Genomic DNA, 23,825 nt, shown 5'->3' on the forward strand with positions numbered 1-23,825 from the left:
TGCACCTTCCCAATGTGTGAAGAGGAAAGTGTGTGAAGATTGTTGGATTTCATCCTGGAGCCATGAAGCCCTTGTATCAGAGATTACAAACATGTTTGTTAAACCCCAAAAATGTGTGCTACTTTTGGTACATCAGTGGGGTAGAGTATGAGAGCTCGCGTGGTCGCATGTTCCAGGAATTCTGAATAATATATAAAATTTAGAATATGATTATAGAGCAGATTCACTTGTGGGTAAGATCTATGTCACTGTCTTCTGAGAGCTTTATTTCAGAGTCTCTGGATCTTGGTCATTGATGAGAGTATAAGGTGCCAGGGGCAGTTTGTGGGTGTGACTGCCAAGCTACTAGAAATCTTGGGAGCTGGGGGAAGGAGGCCCAGTCCCACTCAGAGCAAGCTTGGAGATTTCAGTCATAGGTCCTGCATACCTGACTTTTTCTGCAGGTTCCCTCGTGGGTGAGGCTTGTCCGAGCTTGTGGAAAACAGCCTTGAGCATAGTGCTCAGGTCATTCTTGAGGGACCATAGGTGGGCCAGGGTCAGCTACACGCAAGGCAAGAGGCTTAACCCATGTGCTCTCTCTGAAGCCCCTACGATAGTTTTTTAAGAAGGCAAACCCTCACATAATCTCTTCACAGTGAAAAGTTTGCTCCCACATCAAGCAGACACAAAATATTTCATCCTAAAGGCAGACCTGTTTCATGGAGAGCCTTGTCAATCATAGGCTAGGACAAGTTGATGTTTTCCAGATCTTTGGAAGTAATAGCTGCATTGTAAGGAAGTCTAATTGGCAAACCCAAGTCTCCACAGGCATTTTAAGTGTTTTTATCTACACCCTATCCCTACTCTTGCATTTAATTAAAACACACACACACACACACACACACACACACACACTATTGTACTTGTGATAGATCTGGCAAGGCCACTTGGGAACTCAAAAAACCTGTCTGTACAAGTTAGGTCAAACCACCCAAGTCCATCTGAAAATTTACTCAGAGCTTTGAAAAACAAAACTGCCATTTAAATGTCCCTTATTAGACTCAGAAGAAGTCTCACAAATAAGTCCATAAAAACTTTCATTTTCCCCGCCCTGATGTTTTTTTCCCCGATTTCATTTGACCGTAAATGCCATTTTGGTTTGGGGGCCACAACCAGCACTGCACAAGGATTCCTCCTGGCTCTGCACTCAGGAATCACTCACATATGAGATGCCAGGGATAAAACTCTCGTCAGCCACGTATAAGGCAAGCACTCTACTGCTGTACTCCAGCCCCACATTCATAAATACCTTTTAAATTAAGGCAGCGATATTCTTAAATTATGGCAGAGAAACATCAATCAAGGGTCTGCTCTATGCAATTTGCTTTATGCGTTTGCTGGTTTTACAATTGTTGTCCAACTGCCGAGCCCTGATCTCAAAGCCCTGCTTTCATCGTCTCCCTGCAGACTGATGGAAGTAATTATTTTTTTAATTTGTTTTTGGGCCACAGTGAGGATGCTCAGTGGTCACTACTGGCTCTGCATGAGGAATCACTCTTATCAGTGCTCTGGGGACCATGTGCGATGCTGTGGAACGAACCCCAGTTTGGCCTCCTATAAGACAAGCACCCTCCCCACTGTACAAGTGTTCCAAGTCCCTGATGGGAGCAATTTCTAACCCTAAGCAATAGGGTTAGAAATGTCTAAGCAATTTCTTCAACATTGCCCCCTAATAGTTTAGAGAATATGCCCAACCCCTTCCCAATAAAGCACAGTCCTAGATCAGTGATTCTCAGCCTTCAGAGCTCAGAAACACCCCCTCACAACCTTGCAGATTCAGTCAGTCTTTGGATTGGAGCCCAAAGACCTGTATCATTAACTAACCCCCAGCTCCAGATAGGAGGTCCACCGCTTTTCGCTTTTCGGTTTGAAGGTGACTGACCAGAGGTCTGGGAGATAGGATCGGGTTTCAGGCACTCACTTTGCCTGAGGCAGGCCCTGTTAGATCCCCCAGGGTCATGGATGGTTCCCTGCACACCTGCAGGAGTGACCCCTGACCACAGAGCCAGGAGGAGGCCCTGAGCACCACCGGGTGTGGCCCCAAAACCCAAAATAAAAGAAAAATGTGAGGTGAAAGAACAGGAGAGGAATCTCTTCCCCTTTACCCAAAGCCGGCACCAGCCCCCAAGACTTTGTACGGAGAGCTCCCTTCTACTCACCTCCCAACGTGCAACACTAAATCTCCCCACCGGCTCCCTAGAAGGGGGGTCCCAGGCGACAGTCAGGGTGCAGCTGTCTTCCACGTCCCCCGCGCGATGGCACTGCCGCTGCGGTCAGGGACCAGACCCTTCCCCTTTTAGCGGGCTCCCACCGAGGGGGCTGGACTTCTCAGGGTTGGATCCCAGCCCCTGCGACTCTTTCCCCCAAAAGGTGCCAACCGCTCCAGGCACGGTTTCATCTAAACGGGGGGTGCCTCCAGCCCACCAGGTCCACCTGCTGCAGACCCCTGCAAGCCCGGGATGAGCCGAGCCGTCTCCATGGCAACCGAGGAGGTGTCCTAGTAGGCCCCCTGCTCGACCGTTTCGCCGCGTAGGGGTTCCATAGAAGGGGTTGGGGGCGGTGTTCCCCCCCCACACACACACCATCACCCCCGCGCCGGGTTTCCCACACACATACACCCCCCCGGCCCACCCCCAAACTGCAGGGGGGGAGGAGCCCCTCTCCCTCGACGCCCCCCAGCCCCGACTAGCTCCCACTCGGCTCCCAACAATGACGCGGGCGTGTGGAAGTGCGCGCGCGCGCGCGCTCGAGGGGTCCCCCACCCCGGCCCCCCATCCCGGCCCCCCGGGCGCGGCGCGCGCGGGGCGGGGCGGGGCGAGGGCGGGGCGGGGCGGGGGCGGGGCGCGGGGGGCGGCGAGTCCCACCTTCGGGGGCGGCGCCGGCCCGGGGAGTGTCAGGAAGAGGAAGGAGCGCGGCCGAGCGCGGCACCGGCGGCGGCGCGGGCGCGCGGGGGGGCGGCGAGCGGGGGCCGGGCGCAGGCGAGCGCCGCGCGGGCCGCCACCATGGCCACGGACGAGCTGGCCAGCAAGCTGAGTCGCCGGCTGCAGATGGAGGGCGAGGCCCCCGCGCCGCCGCAGCCCGGGCTCAACGGGGCGGCGGCGGCGGCGGCGGGGCCGGCGGCCGAGGAGGCGGCGGCCGAGGCGCTGGGCAGCGCGGACGACGAGCTGAGCGCCAAGCTGCTGCGGCGCGCCGACCTCAACCAGGGCATCGGCGAGCCCCAGTCGCCCAGCCGGCGCGTCTTCAACCCCTACACCGAGTTCAAGGAGTTCTCCAGGAAGCAGATCAAGGACATGGAGAAGATGTTCAAGGAGTGAGTGTCCACCGCCCCCCCCCTCCCCACCCCGCTAACGCCGAGCCCGCGCTCGCCGCCGCCCCCCCCACCACCCCCGCCCCCAGGCTTGGGACCTCTGCGACATCAGGGATGGGGCGCCTCTGGCTCCGGGACGCCCCCCTCCAACTCACAGCCGCGCTGCTGCTGCTGCTGCTGCGTCTGCAGACGGCCACGCCACCCCGGCTCTGGGCGATGGGACCCTCGGGACGCGGGAGGTGCGCGCTGGCGCCCCGGAGACCCCGCGTCTCCTTCCGGATGATCCCGAGAACCCACCCCCAGGTGCTCCTCCGTTCCCCACTGCCACGATCCCTATGGGTCTGGACACTGGGTCTCTGGCCTAGGACCCCTGCCCTGTTAGTGACGCTTTCCTCCCCCCCCCCCCAACACACACACACCCCTCCCCCCACACCCGCCAACTGCACGACGCAGGACCTCATGGCCTCGGGTCCCGCCACACCACCTCCCCCCCCATACACGCGCGCAGCTATCCAAATTCCCCCTACCCCACCCCCACGCGGGTCAAAAACACTCCACTCCCAGGCCCTCCACAGAGGTGACCATTCCCTCCACCCCAAGACTTCCTTTCGGGGAGCCTTCTCATGTACTCTGCGCAGACACCCCCACCCCACCTCCCGCCTGTTATTCAAGCAAACTGTGACCAGCCCCATCCCCTCCTCTGCCGAGCCCCCCATCCTTAACCCATGCGGTCTCCCCAGGAAGGGCCCCTTCACCCTCTGTACCGCTCTGCGCCACGAAATTATCTGTTGGGGGCTGAATCTTCTCCTCCCCCTTGTTCCTGTTGCCCACTGGCCCCTGCCTGTACTCAGCTGGGCAGTCAGTGTCCCCTGCTTTCCTTGGAAGCCCCCTTCCCGCCCCACTTGGGGGCCCCTCCACCCCATATCTTCCTTCCGTCCTCACATAGGGCTCCCCCATGCCCCACACCTCCCATGATTGCCCTCATGCTCTCACTCCGTACAATCCTCAATGCTGTGCCCTCAACACAGGCCTGTCCCCCATGCCATCAGCTCAACACTTCCCCTACATTCCCCCTCCCCAAAAAATAAACAAACTCTTAGTGTCTGTATGGAGATGTTAGACCAAGCCCCAGGTCCGTATCTCCAGGTCCTGGCGGCTGGGCAGCCAGGTTTGTGGTCACGAACAAAGACCCCCTCCCTTCAGTGCCTGTTCCCACGTCCTGATGTTCATCCACTTGCTCAGATCAGGTTCCCGAGGTGGGAACTGCCTGGGGTCTGGTTGGGGGACAGTGCATAGAGGTGTTCTGAAGGTGAGAGGCCGGGCTCTCCAGTGGGGGAGTTCGGGAGTCCCGCCGCCCCCCAGGAGAGCAGGGATGCTGCTGAATCCCTTTGGCTGGGGTTCGAGCTCACAGCTCAAAGCCTCAGCTGCATGTGGCTGACCCTGCCCTAGCAGAAAGCTTGGGGAGGTTTGCAGACCCACAGCTCGAGAAAGGCTCTTTTCAACTTCTCCAGGCTGACTTCTTCATTTAGCCCTAAGACAGGAGGAGAGGTGTTTGGTTCCCTCCCGGGAGTGCCAGGTCAGCCCGGGAGGAGCTGAGCCCTTGTCTGTCCGCACCTCGGAGGTCTGCATGGACATCCTCAGGCTGGAGGGAGGAGTCGACCCTTGATTCCAGGGTGTTGGTTGGAAGCCCTAAAGTTTCTACCCAGCCTAGGAGTAGCCCTCCCAGGGTGTCCGAGAAACTGAACACAGTGGGCTGAACACTCCGCGGGGTGCAGCTTCACATTCTGCGCCTTTGGGGCCGGAGCCCAGGGGGAGGGGCAGTGCCAGCGAGCGGATGCTGCCGTCACAGAGATCCCAGGATCAGTAGTACAGGGCGTCCTCCCCACAACCCCGGGCACAGAACCATCACCATGGTGCAGTTGGGGGAGTCTGGGCACAGGGAAGTTAAGGAGCGTGCCAAGACCACACAGCCAGAAAACGATGCCACGGGGATTTGAACCCAGCCCTGGGACTGCAGAACCCGTGTTCTTGCCGCCCTTCTGGCTGTCCCGCCACAGACACCTGCTTGCCCGTGGGAAACGCACCCCCTCCCGGCTCGGCTTCCTGCTCCTGGCCCTGCCTCCTGCCCCCGCTGCCAGCCCGTCTCCTCTTTTCCCCAGAGCCGCCCTCCTCTTGGGCTCACAGAGCATCGCTGCCCACCCCGCATACACACACACACACACACACACACACACACACACACACACACACAAATGATGGAGATATTTTGGGGAGAATCCAAACACCCCTGATGAGCAAGGGATTGAGGAGCCCGTGGCATGGATGGCAGGAATGTGTATGTGATGAGGGGAACGAGCTTCCAGCTGCGTTTTCAGAGCCAAGCTTGCTTTCAGAGAGGCTGTTTGGGGGGCAGGGGAGGGGGAGTACATGTGTGATGAGGGAGGCCTCTGATGATGGCTTGGGGGGAGCCGGACCCCTGCAAGCCTCCTCTTGGTCCTGGCTGTTTGCTGCGGTTTTAGGAGTGGCGAGGGCGGCAGGAAGGGGCCAGGGCGCTGGTCCTCTAGGGAAGGAAGTGCAGCCCGCCGGGGCCCTGGCAAGGAGGGAAGGCTGCAGATTTTGTATTCAAGGAAACAAGACTTCTCTGTGCCAGCGCGTCCGGGCTGTGAACAGCCAACAGACACGCTCTCAGGGAGGACAAAACCCCGTTCTGCTGCCGCGGCCCAAGTGGGGCGGCAGCCTCCTGGGCCCCAGCAGGGGCTGCGGCACACAGCCAGGATGCTGGGGTCAGCGCTCTGGTGAGCCCCTTCCTCCCTAGCAGCCCCGGCTGACCTCCTGGGAAGGACCCACCCCCAGCCCAGGACAGGCGATGGGAGCAGTAACTGGGATCCGGAAGCCTGAGCTTGTCCAGACTCTTTCCACAGTGACCTGGCCTGTCTGTGCCCCCTGGGCCTCAGTCTGCCCATCTGTAAAAGGAGCACGCTGTCTCTGATGATTCCCAAAAGCGACCCAAGGAGGACTTTATTTCCACGGGGGTTCCTTCCTGTCCCCCTTCTAGATGGTACTCCTTCCCTTGTGTGTTTGACTACTCATGGGTGGTCAGTGGCAGTGGAAAACAGGACAGAGGGAAGATGCCAATTTCCACCCCCACTGGCCATCCGTGGACAGTCAGGGTAATTTCCGGCTGAGAGAAGTCTCAGGGTGGGCTCCAGCCCTCAGCCCCATTTCAAAGAAGAGGGAACAAAGATCCAGAAAAATGGCATGACCTGCTCGAGGCCCCAGGGTGGTCTTCAGTGGCTGGGCATGGCACTGGGGATGAGGGAGGTGATGGCCAGGGGACGGGAAGGTCCCGCGTGGGACCTGCAAACCCAGAGAGGCAGTGTCCACTGCCATACCTGCTCTCTATGACCCTCGTGTGCAGCCTCTGGCTGTGCCCGGCCCCGCTCCCCGTCCAGGAGTCTCTGGACTCCTCAGGCTAGAGGGGAACGCAGAGCTCTAGAGAGCCTCCTGGGGGCCCAGCACTAGACTGACAGCCCAGCAAGGGGAGGGGGTGGAGGGGGCTGGGGGCGGGTGGCATAGGTCCTTGTAAGGTGAGCCCTGGCAAAGGCGCGTGATCCCGGAACTGCTGAGGAATCCGAGGAAGCTGTCCGCTGGCCTAGTTCCCGGCCCTGCCCCCAGGCGCCATCTCCTGACCCCTTGTGTCAGCCTCTGTGAGGCAGCCTCCTCCCTCCTGCCCACCCCAGGTGTCGCTCCAGCCCTGCTGCTCACACTTCCCCGCCCCCCTGACTCTGCGCCAGGTACTTCCCGGGAGGCAGGCTTGCCCTCCCAGCACCCCGAGGACAGGGACAGCAGCATCCACCCCACAGGGTGCCCTCCGGGCGCTTAAGAACCCAGTATTGGGGCTCAGAGCAAGAACTTCTTTCATTTGTTTTGGAGTGCTCAGGGCTTACTTACTCCTGGCTCTGTGCTCAGGAATCATTCCCTGGCAGGCCTGGGGGGGGCCACATTGATGCCAGGAATTGAACCCGGGTTGGCCAGGTGCAAGGCAAGTGCCCTGCTCCCTGTCCTGTTGCTTCCAAGAAAGGAAGTAGCTTGCCCACACTGGCTTTCCCAGCCCTCGTGGTGGGCATCTGGCCTGACAAGGAAGGGGCACCAGGAAGCTGCCGGCTGCCCCCACCTCCCCGCTTTGGAGCTGCCCGGACCTACAGGCTGGCACCAGCCCTCTTGCTTTGGGCCAGAGCTGCAGGGACCCAGCCCAAGAGCCCTCGCTCCCGCTGAACAGACGCCCTGATTGACAGCTACATATGGCTCTGATAGATAATAAAAATGGGAAGTGAATTCATTATCACTTAATTACGTGGAAGGCAGGTGGCAGGGGGGGAAAATGGGTTGGGGGGGCGCGCAGACAAGCAGCGTCTCTTCGAGTGATACAGAACGTTAGCGTTTGTCTGCTGCTGCCCAGCTGGGGGACCGGGCATGGCTGACCGCAGCTTTGCCAGGGGGCTAAAGAACATACCTGGTAAAGTTCCGAGGATTAAGCTGAAAAAGTCCCGAGCCAGGGGGATAGTGCAGAGGGATAGAGCATGTGCCCGGTATCCTGGAGGCTCTGAGCTCCTTCCCTAGCACCTGTCCAGCCCTGCCCGGCCTGTGTGACCCCAGGGCCCTAATACCCTGTCAGCCCCAAGCAGGACCCATCAGGCCAAGTGTCACTGAGAGTGGCCTCTGGCACACCGAACCTTTGGAAAGAGATCATCCTCGTGTCTGGCTGTAAACCATGAGGATGGGTTTCGGGTTTTAAATTTTCCCGGGGGGGTGGGGTACTGCGGTCATGTGCCCCTGGGCTACTCAGTGCTGCTCCTATATCAGTGCCCAGAACCCACTCTCCATGATGCCTGCATGCAAAACAGACCCTCCAGCCCGCTGAGTCACCTCCCCAGCCCTGGATGTCACTGAAAAACAAAAATCACCCATGATCAGCAAGTTGTGCTCGGAGATCTGTGCTGTGTGCAGGTTTCCAAGGATTCGGTCAAGTGTGAAGGTGCTGCCCTCGAGATGGGTCACATCTCGGAGAAGGCGGCCGGGTCCTTGGGGGCAGAGAGGGTCAGCCCGCAGGGCTGGGGTGGAGGGTTCTTCTTTATCTCCCCGCCAGGCAGCCCCCCATACAGCCTCCTTTGGTGGAGCCAGTGCACGTGCCCTGGTGGGTGCTGGGGTCTGTTTCTAGGGAGGTGCTATGAGTCCTCCCACCTGCCGTCAGCTGGGGATCCTCATCATCCCCGTTTTCCCAACAAGGAAACAGAGGCTTAGAGAGGGACTGTCTTCTCCAAGGTTCTCATCAGTGCCCAAAGTAGGAACTGTGTTTATGGGGAGGGGGGATCCCCCTGCTGCAACCCAGTGCCTGGCTTCCCGGTAGAGGAGAATTTCCCCCAGCTCTGTCCTCCACGCTGGCCCTGCCTGAGTCACGGCTGCTCTCACTTCCTCTGCTGACTTTTGCTACTTCCCCTTTGGTTTGCCCCTTCCTGCCTGTCTCCCCTCCTCCTTGACCTTTGGGGTCAGGCCTGGAAGCCCAGGCCCTGATACCTCGGTGAGGGGAGGTCAGGTCAGAGGTCCGGCCCTGAAGAGGTGAAGCAGGGAGCAGCCAGCCTCTCAGCCTCAGCCGCCCTCACCCCATCCTCAGCTGACTTCAATTTTTCCTGGAGCCAGAACGGGGTTCTGGCCAACGAAAAAGGGCATGAGGCCAGAGCCAGGCCCAGGGAATTGGAGTGGGGGCCGCTGTCGTCCCTGTTCTGCCAGCAGTCAAGCCCACTAGCTCAACTTTCCTGAACTTGAACTTCCCATGAGTCGTTGGGGGCCTGGAGTGAAAGCATAGTGGGTAGGGCGTTTGCCTTGCACGCGGCCGACCCACGTTCGATTCCCAGCATTCCATATGGTCCCCCGAGCACCACCAGGAGTAATTTCTGAGTGCGTGAGCCAGGAGTAACCCCTGAGCATTGCCAGGTGTCACCCAAGAAGCAAAAAAAAAAAAAAAAAAAGTAATTGGGGCTGGAGATAGAACAGCGGGCAGGGTGCTGGCCTTGCATGCAGTGCAGCCGACCCAGGTTGGTTTGGTTCCCTGGCACTGCCTCTGGTTGGTTTCCTAAGTCGAGCCAGGACTTAGCCCTGAGCATTGCAGGATACAGCCCCCCCACACACCAAAGGAAAAAAAAAAGGTAGCATCACAGTGTACCAATAAAGCTAGAGGGAAGGGGTGACTTAGCCTGTGGGAGGTGACACAGATGGTGGGAACAGAGACAGGATATGAATGTGGGTCTGACTCCCAAGGCCCCTGCTTCATTGGGACCCTCAGGGGGCAGAATCATCACACAGATCAGCACCACACCTAAGCCCTCCCCCCCCCCCACACACACACACACTCGCCCCAGGCTTCCTGACCCATGGGCGCCACCCAAGATCCACTGCTTCAGTCAGCTTTTTAACAGGACCCACCAGGTGTGCCCAGGACAGTCTAAGCAGCGCCTCCCAAACCCACTTGCTCCAGGTTGGCCTGCAGGAAAGTCCTGTGAGAGGAGGGTATAGCAGGATTTAGGTTCTAGACACTGGAGCCCTTGGGTGTGCTGTGGAGCCCTTGGGTGTGCTGTGAAAGTTCCCTATAATCCCTTTTTGTTGTTGTTGGGTTTGTTTGTTTGTTTTGCGGGACAGGGTTGGGGGGCAGTGTTGGGAGACATAAGCAGCGCTCAAGGGTTACTCCTGGCTGCACTCAAGAATTACTCCTGTTGACACTCAGGGGACCATATGGGGTGCCTGAGGTGAACCCAGTTCAGCAAGGCAAGGGCTGTGCTCGGGCCCTCCTCTAATCACATTGTAGCTCATTATTAGGACAGCAGGCAGTAGGGGGAGGAGGCAGGGTGAGCTGGGGAGCAGGATGGCATGGGGGTCAGGCTGCTCGCTGGGCAGGTGGGGTGACGCCCGTCCCAGGCCTGGGCCCGGTGTGCAGTGGGCCTGAGCATCAGAGGCCAGGATGTCCCCCGGCAGACTCTGCTGCTGACAGCCAGGAGCACCCCCCCGGAGCACCCCCCCCACCACACACACACACTCACACCCTGAGAAGTGCTCCAGCTGAGTCACCCCCCCACACACACACACCCCGCTGGCACCTGGTGTCAGATTCCGCAGATAGGAGGAGAGGAAGTGGGGAGCCACTGGGTTTTCCCCTCTGAGTCAGGGGATCTGAGTTGGGGCTGTGGGACTGTAGCCGTGAGCCCTGTGGGCGCCAGCCTTATATGCCCCCCCAAAGGGGGGGGGGAGAGACAAAGCCTTGTACAGAACTTTCCTGCCCCCAGGGAAAGTTTCCCCTGTCCCCAGACAGACAGACAGACAGAAGGGGCCTGGAATCACCCGAGGCCCTTTGGGAGTGGGGGTGGGGCAGGTCTGAATGCTGAGGCCAGGGCTGCTGGTTCTGGAAGCACCACCCCGCCCTCTGCAGCTTTGTTCATCAGACAGAACTCTAGAGAAAGACAGGAGCCAGGGCCGAGGCCCCCGGGGTGGACATCAGGATGGACAGAATCGTGTCCCATCTCTCTGAGCCATTGTCCCTACCCTCCCCTAGGGTGGTGGCTGGGGCACTGCCTTCTTCTCTCATCTTCAGGCCAGCACAGCAGGCATTCTGGGAAGGGGCCGCCTGGAATATTTCCAGAGCCAAACTAGGTCGCCTATGGGGAAGTAGGGAGCCTCCCGCCCGTGGGGGCAATCTCGACCCCAGAGCAGAAATGCTGCCTTAGGAATCTGACCCACACCGCTTTCCAAATGAAGCACGCGCGCCCCCCCCCCCCCCAGTTGTCCCTCCCAGCCCCTGAGGTTCTCAGACTCCGGTTTCTCTCCTCTCTGTCAGGGCACAGGATCGTGAGTTAAAGCACTTACCCTCCCCAACCCCCCAGTTTCAGTCAGGCCTGGCTGGAGATCTCAGCTGTGGCCCTAGCCAAGTCACTTCCTCTCTGAGTCTCGGAGTCCCGTCTGCGGTCTGTAACCCGGGAGATTCAAACCCGCGGCGGCAGTGAGTTCCTAGGAGGAGGTGATGCCAACGGCAGGGCCCGGGGGTTGCCTGGGGTTGGTGCTCAGCAGAGAGTAGCAGCTCATGGTGACTCGGGCATGGAGTGGGAAGGCACCTGAGCCAGCCAGCGCCAACCGCCCAGCCGGGCCTCCAGGTTATCGGCACAAGGGCTGGGCGGTGCTGCTCGAAGGGCAGAGTCAGTTGGCGTGAGGGTGGGGGGAGGGGCGACTTTGTCTCGGGCATCGCGGGAGCAGCTGCCTTGTCCAGGGCCCTTCAGAGGGCGGCCAGGAGGAATGTGGGCGCGGTGCCAGGCTCTGGAAGCCTCCCTTCAGTGGCGAGCCCCCAGCCCTGGGTGCTCCCTGGCCCAGCCCCCAAACCCAAGGCTCAGCTTGAGATGGAGATCGGGCTCCCTCCCTGTGAGGCAGAGGAGGAGGAAGAGGAGGTGGGAAGCCGGAATGCTTCCGCCCCTGCCAGGCCTGCTCACGACCAGCTGTGTGGCTCTGGGGGCAGGGCAGGGTGGCGTGACTGCCCACTCGGGCCCCTGCTCCCCTCAAGTACCGGGAAGCTTCTTGTGCACTCACTCGCTTTCCCAGGATATCTGAGCTGCCCGCGGCCTTGGTTTCAGTTCAGGGAGAGGCGGATGAGGGTGGGGGCGTGGGTGGGGGCTTCCCACCAGGGACAGGTCCTGTTCCCGTCTGACCGGCCCCTTTGGGCCATCATCCCGCCTCCCGTGTGGCCATTGCCCACTGCTGGCAGGACAGTGACTAACCTCCCTGTCAGAGGAAGGGCAAGGACAGCAGAGGAAGGGGGGGGGGAAGTACACGCCACGCCCCCACCCCCCTCCCAGGGCTTCCACTTCCCCAGGTGACCAGGTCTTTGAACCAGGCCTAATGGGGGGGGGGGGTGGAGGGATTTGGGGGACTTTCAGAGAAGGGAACACTTGGACCTCTGGATCAGGTCACTTGGACCCTCTGCCACCAGGTCAGTTTTCTCCCAACCAATAAATACCATCGGGCCTGCGCCTGGGGGGAGAAGCCAGTGAAACAGCTGCTTGTCACTGAGCGGGTTTAAGCTTCTGTTCTGTGCCAGGTATTTCCCATGATCCCAGTCCACCTCAAAGGTGAATGTCAGGGGCCGGAGATGTAGTGCAGTGGGTAGGACACTTGCCTTGCACGGGGCCAGCCCTGATTCAGCCCCAACGCCACATGTGGTCCCCAGAGCACCCCCAGGAGTGATCTCAGAGCACCTCTGGGTATGGCTCCAAACTTCCCCCATCCAAAAATAAATAATAATAATAACAACAATAATAATAATAAGGTAAATGCCAACAACAGTCACTGGTTAGTGTTGATTCTTACAGATAGGGTAGGGTATGAGCTTCCTGCGGGCCAGGCTCTGAGCTGAGCGGCAGCTTGGAGCATCTTGTTGGCCTCATTCTTGAGTCCTTTGCTTCCCTGAGGTCAGTGAGCAAGTTGAAGGTGGCCCTACCCCCGCAGGGAGCAGGGCTGGGGCTTAGACCTAGGTCAGTCTCAGCGGAGTCCACGCGCAGCCAGACCTTCAGGAGTTTGACCCTGGAACCTGGGTAATCTGGTTCAGTCCCAAGGCCCGGAGCCCACAGTCCATGATGGGGGCGGTGGGGAGCGGGAGGGAGCGGGGTCTGCTCCCTGGGGCTATCACCTGGAACACCCCTGCAGTGTGGCCACCCAGCACCTGGCCTGGCCCTGCCCTCCACCACCTCCCCAGAATGATGGATCTACTGGCCCCGTAGCCAGCACAGCATTGTCCCCTAGGGGGCCGCCCCCATAATTGATTGACCTTTGATTGATGCTGCCGGCGGTTTGAGCTGCGGCCCAGCTGGGCCTGGAAGCGGCCAGGGACTGAGAGGCAGAGCCCAGCCTTCCAGGGGTGGACACGGGATCTGCATTTCCTCTGGAGCTGAGCCACCACGTGTGGGAGCTTGGCCTGGGACTGGCTAGGGGGCAGGGAACTGGGTCCCGGGGCTTACCTCCACAGTCCTTGTGACCCCGCCCTCCTTACACACAGGGTCACAAGGGGACACAGTAATGCCCTCCCGGGACTGCTGAACTTGGGTGGGGAAGTGGCGGGGGGCGGCTGGGGGGAGGAAGCACATCCTGACACAGAGTCAGTCATAAAACGGGGCCCACGGCATGCCAGTGAGGACAGCTGACCTTTCCAGAACCCCCTCGCAGCCTTGGGTGACCTCCGAGGGCAGAGTCCTCCTCAGTCTGGCCCCGGTTCATTTCTGGGGGTGGATATTAGGAGCCGCCCTGACCACTCCCCCTCTCGTTGCCCAGTAGTGACTGGGAGGAGAAAAGAAAAATATGTGCAGACGTTGCCGAATGTCCCCAGGGATGCACCCCGCCCCCCTGCATGAGAACTGCCGCTTCGGGCTGGAGACAGGCTCAGTGGGCTGAGCACCTGCTCTGCACGCCGGGAGGCCCGAGTCTGATCCCTGGCACCGCCTGGCGCCCTGAGCAGCAGCAGCAGGAGCAGCCGCCAGGCGCTGAGCCAGGAGCAGCCCCCAAGCGCCACCTGGCGTGGCCCGGACTGAAACAGCAGCTTGGAAGGAGACGCTGTTTCCCCGCAGTTGAGCCGCCGGCCCAGGCAGCACGGTCTGTGGGCAACTAGAGGGGTTGGCCCTGCCCTGGCGCACTGGCTGACCTTCACTGGCTCCCAAGTTCATAGAATAACCGGGAAGTGGAGTGGTGGTGATGGGGAGGGTGCCCTGGGTTCACGTTCCCTCCCTGACACCATATGGTCCCCTGAGCACAGCCAGGATGCTCCCCTCCACCCCCACTGGAAGAGGAAAAAGAAGCAGTTTGGGGCCAGTGCCCATGCTGACCTGAGTTCTGCAAATGGTCCTCTGAGCACTGCTGGGGGAAGCCCTGGAGCACAGCCCTGGGGGCACCGGGACACCCTCGGAGTCTGGCGCAAATGAAAAGCTGATAAAGGAGGGTTGAGAGCATCCTTTGCCCACAGGCCACAGATTCTGCAGATAGAAGCCAGGACCTCACCCCGGAGCCTCACCTGGGAGAGCAGGGACCTGCCCGACCCAACCCCACACTACGGGCACTGCCCACACACACACACACACACACACACACACACACACACACACACACACACATCCCAGCCCCTGACCCCTGGTGGGAGAAGGCCCAGACCCAGGTCCCTGCAGGGGGTGCCCGGAGGCCCAGGTTCCTGTGCTGCGTCACTTCCCAACACTGACTCACTGGCTGGGGAGCTATTTATACTCCTCGCACAAATGCTGCACCCGGCGCTCCAGGCACCCGTGTCTGATCCACCAGCAGCCCCGGGACGTGAGAACAGGGGACTGGGCCCAGAGCAGATTTGGGTGACAGACATTGTGGGGCAGGGGTGGGGTGGGGGTGGGGGAGCCCAGCTCCTTCCTTTACTGCTGTGTGACATTGGACAGGCCACTCAATCTCTCTGAGCAATAAGAGATGTTTGGGATTTTTTGTTTTTGTTTTTTTTTTTTCAAAACTTTTATATTAAGGGACTGGAGCGATAGCACAGAGGGGAGGGCATTTGCCTTGCACCCGGCCAACCAGGTTCAATTCCCAGCATCCCTGAGCACCGCCAGGAGTAACTCCTGAGCATCACTGGGTGTCACCCAAAAAGGAAAAAAAAAATTTAATTTAAAAGTGTTTTTTTTTTAAGTTATCTTAATTTTATTTCTGTGCTTTACATTGCCAATGATAGGGGTTCATGTTGATGACATTCTAACGCCAGTGTGACCATTTTCCTCTACCGTTGTCCCTGGATTCCCAGCTCCATTTCCTTGCAGGTAGCTGCAAATGGCATGATAAACAAACTGGCGCGTGTACACACATACTCATGCACACACACACACACACACACACACACACACACACACACACAGTGGAATGCTGCTGGGCTGTAAGGAAAGATAGTAAGATTTTTATGAATGCCGAGTAATAGAAATCATGCAAAGTTTCCAGCACAGACAGGCTTTTTTTTTTTTTCTTTTTGGGTCACAGCCGGCGATGCATAGGAGTTACTACTGGTTCATGCACTCAGGAATTACTCCTGGCGGTGCTCAGGGGACCATATAGGACGCTGGGAATCGAACCTAGGTCGGCTTCGTGCAAGGCAACTGCCCTACCCGCTGTGCTATAGCTCCAGCCCCACAGACAGGCTTTTGAATGGTTGCTCTTACATGAGCTCTCGCAGGAAGGTCCTGAGTGATGAGAAGGGGGTTAGGGAACAGGGTCCCTTGCTCCATCTCTAGCACCCCAATATTCCCTCCAGCACCTTAAGGCATAGTTCCAACTGCCCCCAGCCCTGCTGAGCCAGGCCCTGAACCCCTAGAGCAGGACCCAGGTCAGCCATCCCTTCCCCCCAGCACCACTTGGGGAGACCCAAGTCAATGCCAGAGCCGGGAGTGGGAGGTGAGGCCGAATGGGACTCCGGGTCCCCAGCACCAACACTGACCAGAGGCCTTGGGGGCCACTCACAGTTTCCCTGGGCTCCAGCTCAGATTCTGTCCCCCAAGACAGGCAGGAGTCCAGGTAGGCTGATGAGAGCGCCAGGCGTGTGGCCAGCTCCCCACCCACTCCCCACCAGTTAGGAATCTTCTTGCCCGGGGCTTCATTCCACATGTGCGAAGGTGCGTGGTGCAAGCCCCTTATCCAGAGCCACTGCACTGTCACCGTGCCGAGAACTGGGGACTTCCCCTGGACTGAGGCTGTGTGGTGGGAGGCGCCCTCAGGGCCCCCAGCCCTCCCACCCCCTGGCTCTGGGATTCTCAAGGGTCCTTCTGCACCTACAGGTATGACGCTGGCCGGGATGGCTTCATTGACCTGATGGAGCTCAAACTCATGATGGAGAAACTCGGAGCCCCCCAGACCCACCTGGGCCTGAAAAACATGATCAAGGAGGTAGACGAGGACCTGGACAACAAGCTCAGCTTCCGGGAGGTGAGTCTCCCTCCCCATAGGAGGGCGATGCCCGCCCCACCCCCACACCCCTGCTTGGTCGCTGAGTGCTCACGAGTGGCTGGGTCGTCCAGCCGGGCACTGCTGCGAGCAGTTTGGTTCCTGCAGGCCCCCCAGGGCCAGAAGGAGGATGGACAGAGAGACATGTCTGCACCATGATTTCCAAAAGTGGCCTGGAGCGTGGGGCAGGAGGGTTCGGCCCTGGAGTGGGGCTAGGGGGCTTCATCTGGTCGCTGGCCGGCCTCGCTGTGAGCCCAGGGCCATGGGCCAGCCTCTTCTGGGTCTCCTCTGTGCCAGGGCACTGTGGGTCCAGAGAGAATGGGCCAGGGAGGGGCACACTGGCATATTGGAGCCAGAGCATGGGCTCAGAGGTCAGCAAACCTGCATCCTCAAACCTTTCTTCCATCCCCTTCTAGAGCTGAGGTTTCGGAGTGTTTAATTCTCATCGCTGAGCCTCCCTTCTTTTCTGTCAAACGGGCAGGATCCCGTACCTGTAGTAATAAGGAATTCAGAATAAACTGGTCTGGGGACGGGGGGACTCCAGGGTACCAGGTTCTGGGAGGCTGAGTTGTCCTGTCACTGATGGGAGCTGAGTGTGGGTGGAGGAGCCCAGGGATTCCGGTTCCTGCCCGGTGTGCTGACGGGCAAGCAGAAGCCCAGAGAGATGGGCACCGGATGGGGACGAGCTCCCTGGCACGGAGCCCAGGGAGCCCAAGTCTCTGGCTCTGCCTTGTGGGCACCTCCTCCCTGGCCGGGCCCTAACGCTGCGCCTTCTCTGTGCAGTTCCTCCTGATCTTCCGCAAGGCGGCCGCGGGGGAGCTGCAGGAGGACAGCGGGCTGCATGTGCTGGCCCGCCTCTCCGAGATCGACGTCTCCACTGAGGGGGTCAAGGGCGCCAAGAACTTCTTCGAAGCCAAGGTGAGGGGCAGAAGCCCCAGGTGGGGGGCGGGCCTGGGGTTCCCTGAATGGTAGCAGCTCCCCACCCTGACCCAGGGGTCCTGCAGGCAGGAGGCGGGAGCTGACTCCCCGCCCAGTCCATCCCCCCCCCACACACACACACCACACACTGGGCCTTCCCAGCTGGGGTGAGTCGGGGGGGGGGTCTGTGTTTCTGATTTTTAGTTGGGGGGGCACACCAGGCAGTTATCAGGGGCTACTTCCAGATTGATGTTGGGAAGGGAGAAGGCAGGGGGTCACTCCTAGGGGACTATGAAGTGCTGGAGATGAGACCCCGGTCTCCCACCTGCAGTGCCTGTGCTGCATCCCCCTGGACCATCCCCCTTGAAAAGGCAGTGCCCCCCAGAGGACTGGGAGAATACGACCCCCACAGGGGTAGGGTGTGGTAGACCCGGAGGCCTCCCTCAGCAGCCCCGTGATAGGAGGGGCAGCTCTCCTGGACCCTGACTTCCTAGGGCCCTACCGCTGGGCTGCCCTGGCTGAGAGAGTGCCCCAGGGGAGGAGTGGATGCAGCTGGGCCCCTCAGGACAGGAAGCATTGGGTGGGAAGGGACCCACGCACACCCCCACCCCCACCCCGCAAAGGTCTGTGTGGCACAGCAGGCAGAGGTCAGAGGTTAGAAGTTCTTCATGGAGGAACAAGCTCAGTCGGCATAACCTGGGACCCCAGAGCAGGCGAATCCTAGAGCCAGAGACCTTCCAAGCCTGACCCATCTCCCCCGGCCTGCCCCCCCCAACCCCACCCCCAGGTCCAGGCCATCAATGTGTCCAGCCGCTTCGAGGAGGAGATCAAGGCCGAGCAGGAGGAGAGGAAGAAGCAGGCGGAGGAGATGAAGCAGCGGAAAGCGGCCTTCAAGGAGCTGCAGTCGACCTTCAAGTAGAGGCGCCGGCCTGACCGCCCGCCCGCCTGGCCAGCCCGGGCCAGAGCCCCAGCCCACAATCCGTGCGAGGGGACCACCCCAGATACCCCACAAACACCTGTGAACGGAGCAAGCGCTGCGTGTGGAGGGGTTCAGAGGGGCCCTGTCCCCCACGGTCGGCTCCCCGGCCAAACCCTCCCCCCCAACCCTGCACTGGGCCCCCAGCTGCCGCACTGCCTGCTCAGCACGGCTTTCACCATCCCAGCCCAGTGCGGCTGTGTGTCGTCCCCCCTCCCCACCTTCCCCTGAGCCATCCCCAGTCACTTCCCCACCAGAAGAGGTCCCCCTGCACCCCGTTGTGCTCCTGTGGAGAACCCCCAGGGCTGGGGAGCTGATCTGCTGGTTATTGGTCCCAGGCTCCCTGCTCCCCCAGGCCTGTTCTCAGCCTCGCCCCCCTCCACACACATGGGAGTCAGGAAGGGCCCAGACAGGCTGGGGGAGGGGCAGCTGTGCCATTCTACCTCAGGAGCCCACGCTCTGCCCACTGTACCCCAGGAGCATGGGCAGCGGGGGCTCCAGGGGGCAGAAAACCGAGCCTGAGGGTCCCGGGGGGCTCCCCCAGAGGAGGGTGGGGACGAGGTATTGGCCCCTGCCAGGGCCCGAAAGCCAGCACCCCTCCCGGCTCCGTTCCTTGGGAGTCGATCAAGAAGTGCTTTAAAGTGGTTTGCGTGGGCAGGTGAGGGGGTGGGTAAACAGGGGAGGGGGGGGTCCTGTCTCAGCCCTTTCACGCCCACCCTCCCCCGCGGTCACCGGCGGCGGCAGCAGCCGGGACTGGTCCCCATCTTTCCACCACGGCCCCTCGCGGCTCCCAGTGTGCCCACGTGCGTGTGCGTATCCTTTGCTGTGTCGTGAAAACTGTGACGTGGTTCTCGTTCCCAACAAGTGAAGGGGCCGCCGAGCCCCCCCCCCCCGCCCCCACTCCCCCAAACCCGTATGCAACTTCTGGTGTGTGTATCTGCCAACGTCACTGCTTGTGAGACTCGATAACACTTTATTTTAGTAAGAGGCCCATGAAACTCCCACGGGCCTGCAGAGGTTTTATTTTTTTGGCCTTAGAATTTGCAGAGTTTAGGAGGCACTGACACCCCACCCCCACCCCACCCAGCCCCCCCATGCCCCACCCCATGTCCCAGCAGCCTTGGCCCCGGATTGCGTTTGCCTTAGCAGATATGTTTATACAGATGAATATAGATCTTTTCTTTTGGCTTACTGCTTTTTTATTTTTCCTCTTCCCTTCTCACTGATGCCCCCCCCCCGACACATTCCCTGCAAGTGCTACTTCTTCATTCAGTGGTACGATTATTTTTTTTAACTAAAGTAAGATAAAAATCATATATTCTCACGTGTGTGTGTGCTTCTTGATGGTGGATGGGGGTGGGTGTGAGTTGGGAGCGGCCGGAGGGAAACCCGAGGTGTGGGGTCCCCAGAGGAGACAAGGGAGGTGTCCCCAAGACGGTGACATTTCACTCACACATGGTAGCCCTGAAGACCTATCGAAAAGCTCCACACCAGATCCTGACAACTAGCCTGTGCGGGTTTATCCCCAGACAAGAAAGGGCGGCCGGGAAATCCCAAGGGTGCACTAGATATGGGCAGCCAGGTACAGCCCAGGACACGGCAGAGGCTGTGTGTGAGCACCTCACCGCCAGACCTCCCTGCTCTGCACATGCACGGGAGCCATACTAGCATGTCCAGGGGACCTGACGCATACACGTGGCCAGGGGTGGTCCTGAGACCATGAGGCTCCTCAGGCTCCCCAAGCTGGCACAGTCTGGGGTGAGGGTAATGAGGACAGTCGGACGAATGGGGCACCCACGGGACCCCAGACTCCACATCTGTTTAACGGGTAGGTCTTGGGTGGGGGTGGGGGTGGTACTCGTCTCTTCCTGGGCCTGCATTCCTAGGCAGAGGGATGCTGCTGGGGATCAGGCTTCTTGTTGCAGCCCCCTAGTGGTGGACATGGGTGGTCAGCCCTCTGCCTTGAAGAAGAAGGAATCTGTCTCTCTGTCTCTGTCTCTGTCTCTGTCTCTGTCTCTCTCTCTCTCTCTCTCCTCTCACTATCTCTCTCTCTCTCTCACATACACACACACACACACACACACTCCCACCCCCGGCTGAGGGCATAATGAAAGCCTGGGGTGATTCAGACTAGAAATAGGGTCGCTGAAACCCTCCCAGGCCTCTAGGCGGGAGCGATAGCACAGCAGAGAGGGCACTTGCCTTGCACATGGCCAACCTGGCTTCGACCCCCACCATCCCATATGGTCCCCCGAGCCCCACCAGGATAATTCCTGAGCACAGAGCCAACAGTCACCCTTAAGCATCGCTTGGGTGTGGCCCAAAGAACAAACCAATCACCACCATCATCTCAGGCCCCCTCCTGCCTGGGTGCCTTCCCAGAGTCTTCCCAGAGCCGTCACACCTTCTTAGAGCCCCAGAACGTCCATTCGTCTGGGTTTAAGAAGCCCTGCCAGCCCCACCCACCTTTCTGGGCCCAAGCAACAGCTGCCACCTCCATGTCCAGCCCCTGAAACGTAAAATTCCACAGCAGCTGCCCCACTTCCCAGGCTCCCAGCCTCCCACATGCCAGCCTTGGCGCCACTCCTGAGAGACATTGTCCCCGGAGTCCCACCCCAGCCAGGTCACCCACAGCTGTCGCCCCAACACTTTCTGACTGACACTCAGTGGCTGGGGACACTTCCAGGCTCCAGGAGGCCCCACCTCGGGCCTCAAAAACATGAAGGTTCATGGGGCTCGGGGCTGGACTCTTGGGGACTCTTTGCACCTGGAATCCTAGAGAAGGACCTTTCCTAAGCAACACCCCATCCCAAGCCAACTGGCTCTCACTCACAACCCCCAGTCCTCTGCACAGAGCACTCAGAGCTGAACATCATCCTGGGGCCCAAGAGGCTATGCCATGGAAGGGTGCTTGGCCTTGCGTGCCTCTGGCCCCATGGTACCACGTTGTCTCCTGAGTATTGCCAGGAGGTGTGGCCCTGGAGGCCTCTGAACATGGCCAGGGTGGGCTGGGTGGGTGATCCCTAGCACCATACCCTCGGGGTCTTGCATTGAAACAGGGCAGTTGGCCAAAAAATAATCACCAGAAGACCCAGACCCCCTCAGTACCACTTGGAAGACAACCCCCACCCTCATCCAAAAAATAAATAAATAAAACATCATCCTGGCCACAGGAGGGGCTGCTCAGGGTGTTGCATTGCCACCACCCCATTCCTAGTACCTACTTAGAGAAAGGGAGCGTGGGAGGGATGAATGAATGAATGAATGAATGATGGCTTCTGTGTACAGGGCAAGGCAGTTCCTCTCAGGCCTTACCAGCTAAACAGCCACATCTTTAGGTTCTCGAGTTAATGCAAGCCTAGTGCCGCCCTCCAATCCCAAGCAATCTTTCCCTCCTAGACCTGCATCCTGGCCACGCACACGGCGAGACACACACACACATGAAGGCAGTTTGAGTCTTGGGGTTAAGAGAGGTTGTTTCCCCTGCAGTGCTGTGACACAGCTAAGGACAGTTCCCAGTGCAGAACAGGCCCTTGTGGTGGCCACAGAGCCTTCTCCAAAGCCTATGGTATAGGGGCTGCCAGAGGGACGCTGGGCCAGGGCCAATTTGCCTGCCTGTGCAAATGGGCTCAGCACTGTGCCATGGGCTCATAGAAACTTTAAGGTCCATGAAAATGTTTCAGTTTCTTTCAAAATCAGCAGGGGGCCAGGAAATGGATTATAATCATCTTTATACCCATACAGTAATAGAACATCATTTTGGGGGTTGTTTTGTTTTTGTTTTTGTTTTTTTTATTAGTGAAACACCATGAGGTACAGTTGTAGACTTACAAGCTTTCGTGCTTGGGTTTCAGTTATACAATGATTGAGTACCCATCCCTCCACCAGTGCCCATTCTTCAACACCAATGATCCCAGTAGCCCTCCCACCCCCCCACCCCCATCTCCCCCATCCCACCCCGCCTCTGTGGCAAGGCATTCCCTTTTGCTCACTCTTTCCTTTAGGGTGTTGTAGTTTGCAATAGAGGTATTGAGTGGCCATCGTGTTCGGGCTATAGTCTACTTTCAGCATGCATCTCGCATCCCGAGCTCAGTGGCTACTCCTGCCTCAGTGGTCAAGGGCTGTTCCCGGCAGTGTTTAGAGAACTATGTGGTGCCAACCTCCAACATGCAAAGCATGTGCTCAGGCAGTTGATCTCTCTCGCCAGCCCACTTTTTAACATCTTTTGAGGAAGGAATCTGCAAAATCAAGAGGAACCCATGACAGGCCAGGTTCTAACTTTTCCTTGAGAACCAGATGACATTGCTAGAGAAACAGCACAGGAGGATAAGGCACTTGCCTGACACGCAGCCAACCCATGTTCATACCCAGAACCGGATATAGTCCCCTGACCACTGCCACAAGAGATCCCTGAGCACAGAGCCAGGAGTTTTTAAGCCCCAAGCACTGCCAGGTGTGACCCAAAAACAAACAAAAAAAATTTTTAAATGTAATTAAAATTTGCCTTGCATGCAGCCAACATGGCCGACCCGAGTTCGATTCCTCCGCCCCTCTCGGAGAGCCCGGCAAGCTACTGAGAGTCTCTCGCCCGCACGGCAGAGCCTGGCAAGCTCCCCGTGACATATTCGATATGCCAAACACAGTAACAACGAAGTCTCCAATGGAGACGTTACTGGGCCCGCTCGAGCAAATCGATGATCAACAGGAGGGCCTTTACCTTTTTTAGAATTTAAAGATACCAGAACCAGATGATGGCCATAGAGCTATCCCAGTAGCAGACACATGTGGTATTAGCCATATGCCAGGCACTCCCTATGATAGCCCCACCGAGGCAGGACCCTGAGGTTGAGTTACTAACACGAGATCACACAGCTAGAAAACTGTGACTCTGGGGTTTTCTCTCCAACAGGAGCACAGCCCATCCTGAGGCAAAACCCCCAACCTCCCCAAACCCTGTCACGTGACTCCGTTGCCTCCAGGTGCTGTTGTGGGGTGCTGCCTCCACAAGGAAGCCCGACCCTAACATCAATGCTGGTGGGCTCTTTCCACAGCAGCCAGCACCCCCCTCCTCCAGCAAGGCCCGTTCCTCTGCTACCTTCCAGAGAACGCAATTGCCGGCTCTTCATCTGCCTCTGACCTCTGCGGGCCTGTGCATCTGCAACCTAGAGGTGTGCATGTGTCTCCTCACATGTCTGCTTTCACTCAGGCTCCCTATGACACTCATGTACGCGAGTTTGTGCACTTGGAGTCACCGCTGTCTGTCTGACTGCTTCTATGTGGGCTTAGATGCGTGACTTAGATCAGGGCTACGGCACTGCTAATTACATTCTCAGGTTGTTCAAGAGAGAAACTGAGACCCAGAGAGGTTGCCTGAGGTTGGCAGGAGGAATGTCTCCTAACTCCCCAGTGCTTAAAGATCTGTCCCCTGCCTCTGTTCCTCTCCCTGCCTCCCATTCAGTTCCTGTAAAAGGGTCAGAGCACCCCTTGACAGGACCAATCCCTCTGAGTATTTGGTGAATTGGGGCAGTAGCTACTGAATTAGAG

General features: G+C 58.8%; 1 protein-coding gene across 1 annotated transcript; it reads left to right on the forward strand.

The window, feature by feature from the left end:
• The first annotated feature begins 2,970 nt into the window (after positions 1 to 2,970).
• On the forward strand, positions 2,971 to 19,195 carry EFHD2 (EF-hand domain family member D2). Its single transcript, XM_056123128.1, has 4 exons — positions 2,971 to 3,349; positions 16,222 to 16,369; positions 17,171 to 17,305; positions 18,093 to 19,195. The coding sequence occupies exons 1-4, from the start codon at positions 3,042 to 3,044 to the stop codon at positions 18,222 to 18,224; spliced, it is 723 nt and encodes a 240-aa protein (XP_055979103.1). The 5' UTR covers positions 2,971 to 3,041; the 3' UTR covers positions 18,225 to 19,195.
• Positions 19,196 to 23,825: the final 4,630 nt, after the last annotated feature.

Source organism: Sorex fumeus, unplaced genomic scaffold (genome assembly GCF_029834395.1).
Source record: "Sorex fumeus unplaced genomic scaffold, SorFum_2.1 ptg000047l, whole genome shotgun sequence".
NCBI lineage: Eukaryota > Metazoa > Chordata > Mammalia > Eulipotyphla > Soricidae > Sorex > Sorex fumeus.

Coding starts and splice junctions, on each gene's coding strand:
- EFHD2 (XM_056123128.1), top strand. CDS start 3,042: ATGGCCACGGACGAGCTGGCCAGCAAGCTGAGTCGCCGGCTGCAGATG. Junction 3,350..16,221: donor ATGGAGAAGATGTTCAAGGA/GTGAGTGTCCAC, acceptor CTGCACCTACAG/GTATGACGCTGGCCGGGATG. Junction 17,306..18,092: donor AGAACTTCTTCGAAGCCAAG/GTGAGGGGCAGA, acceptor CCCCACCCCCAG/GTCCAGGCCATCAATGTGTC.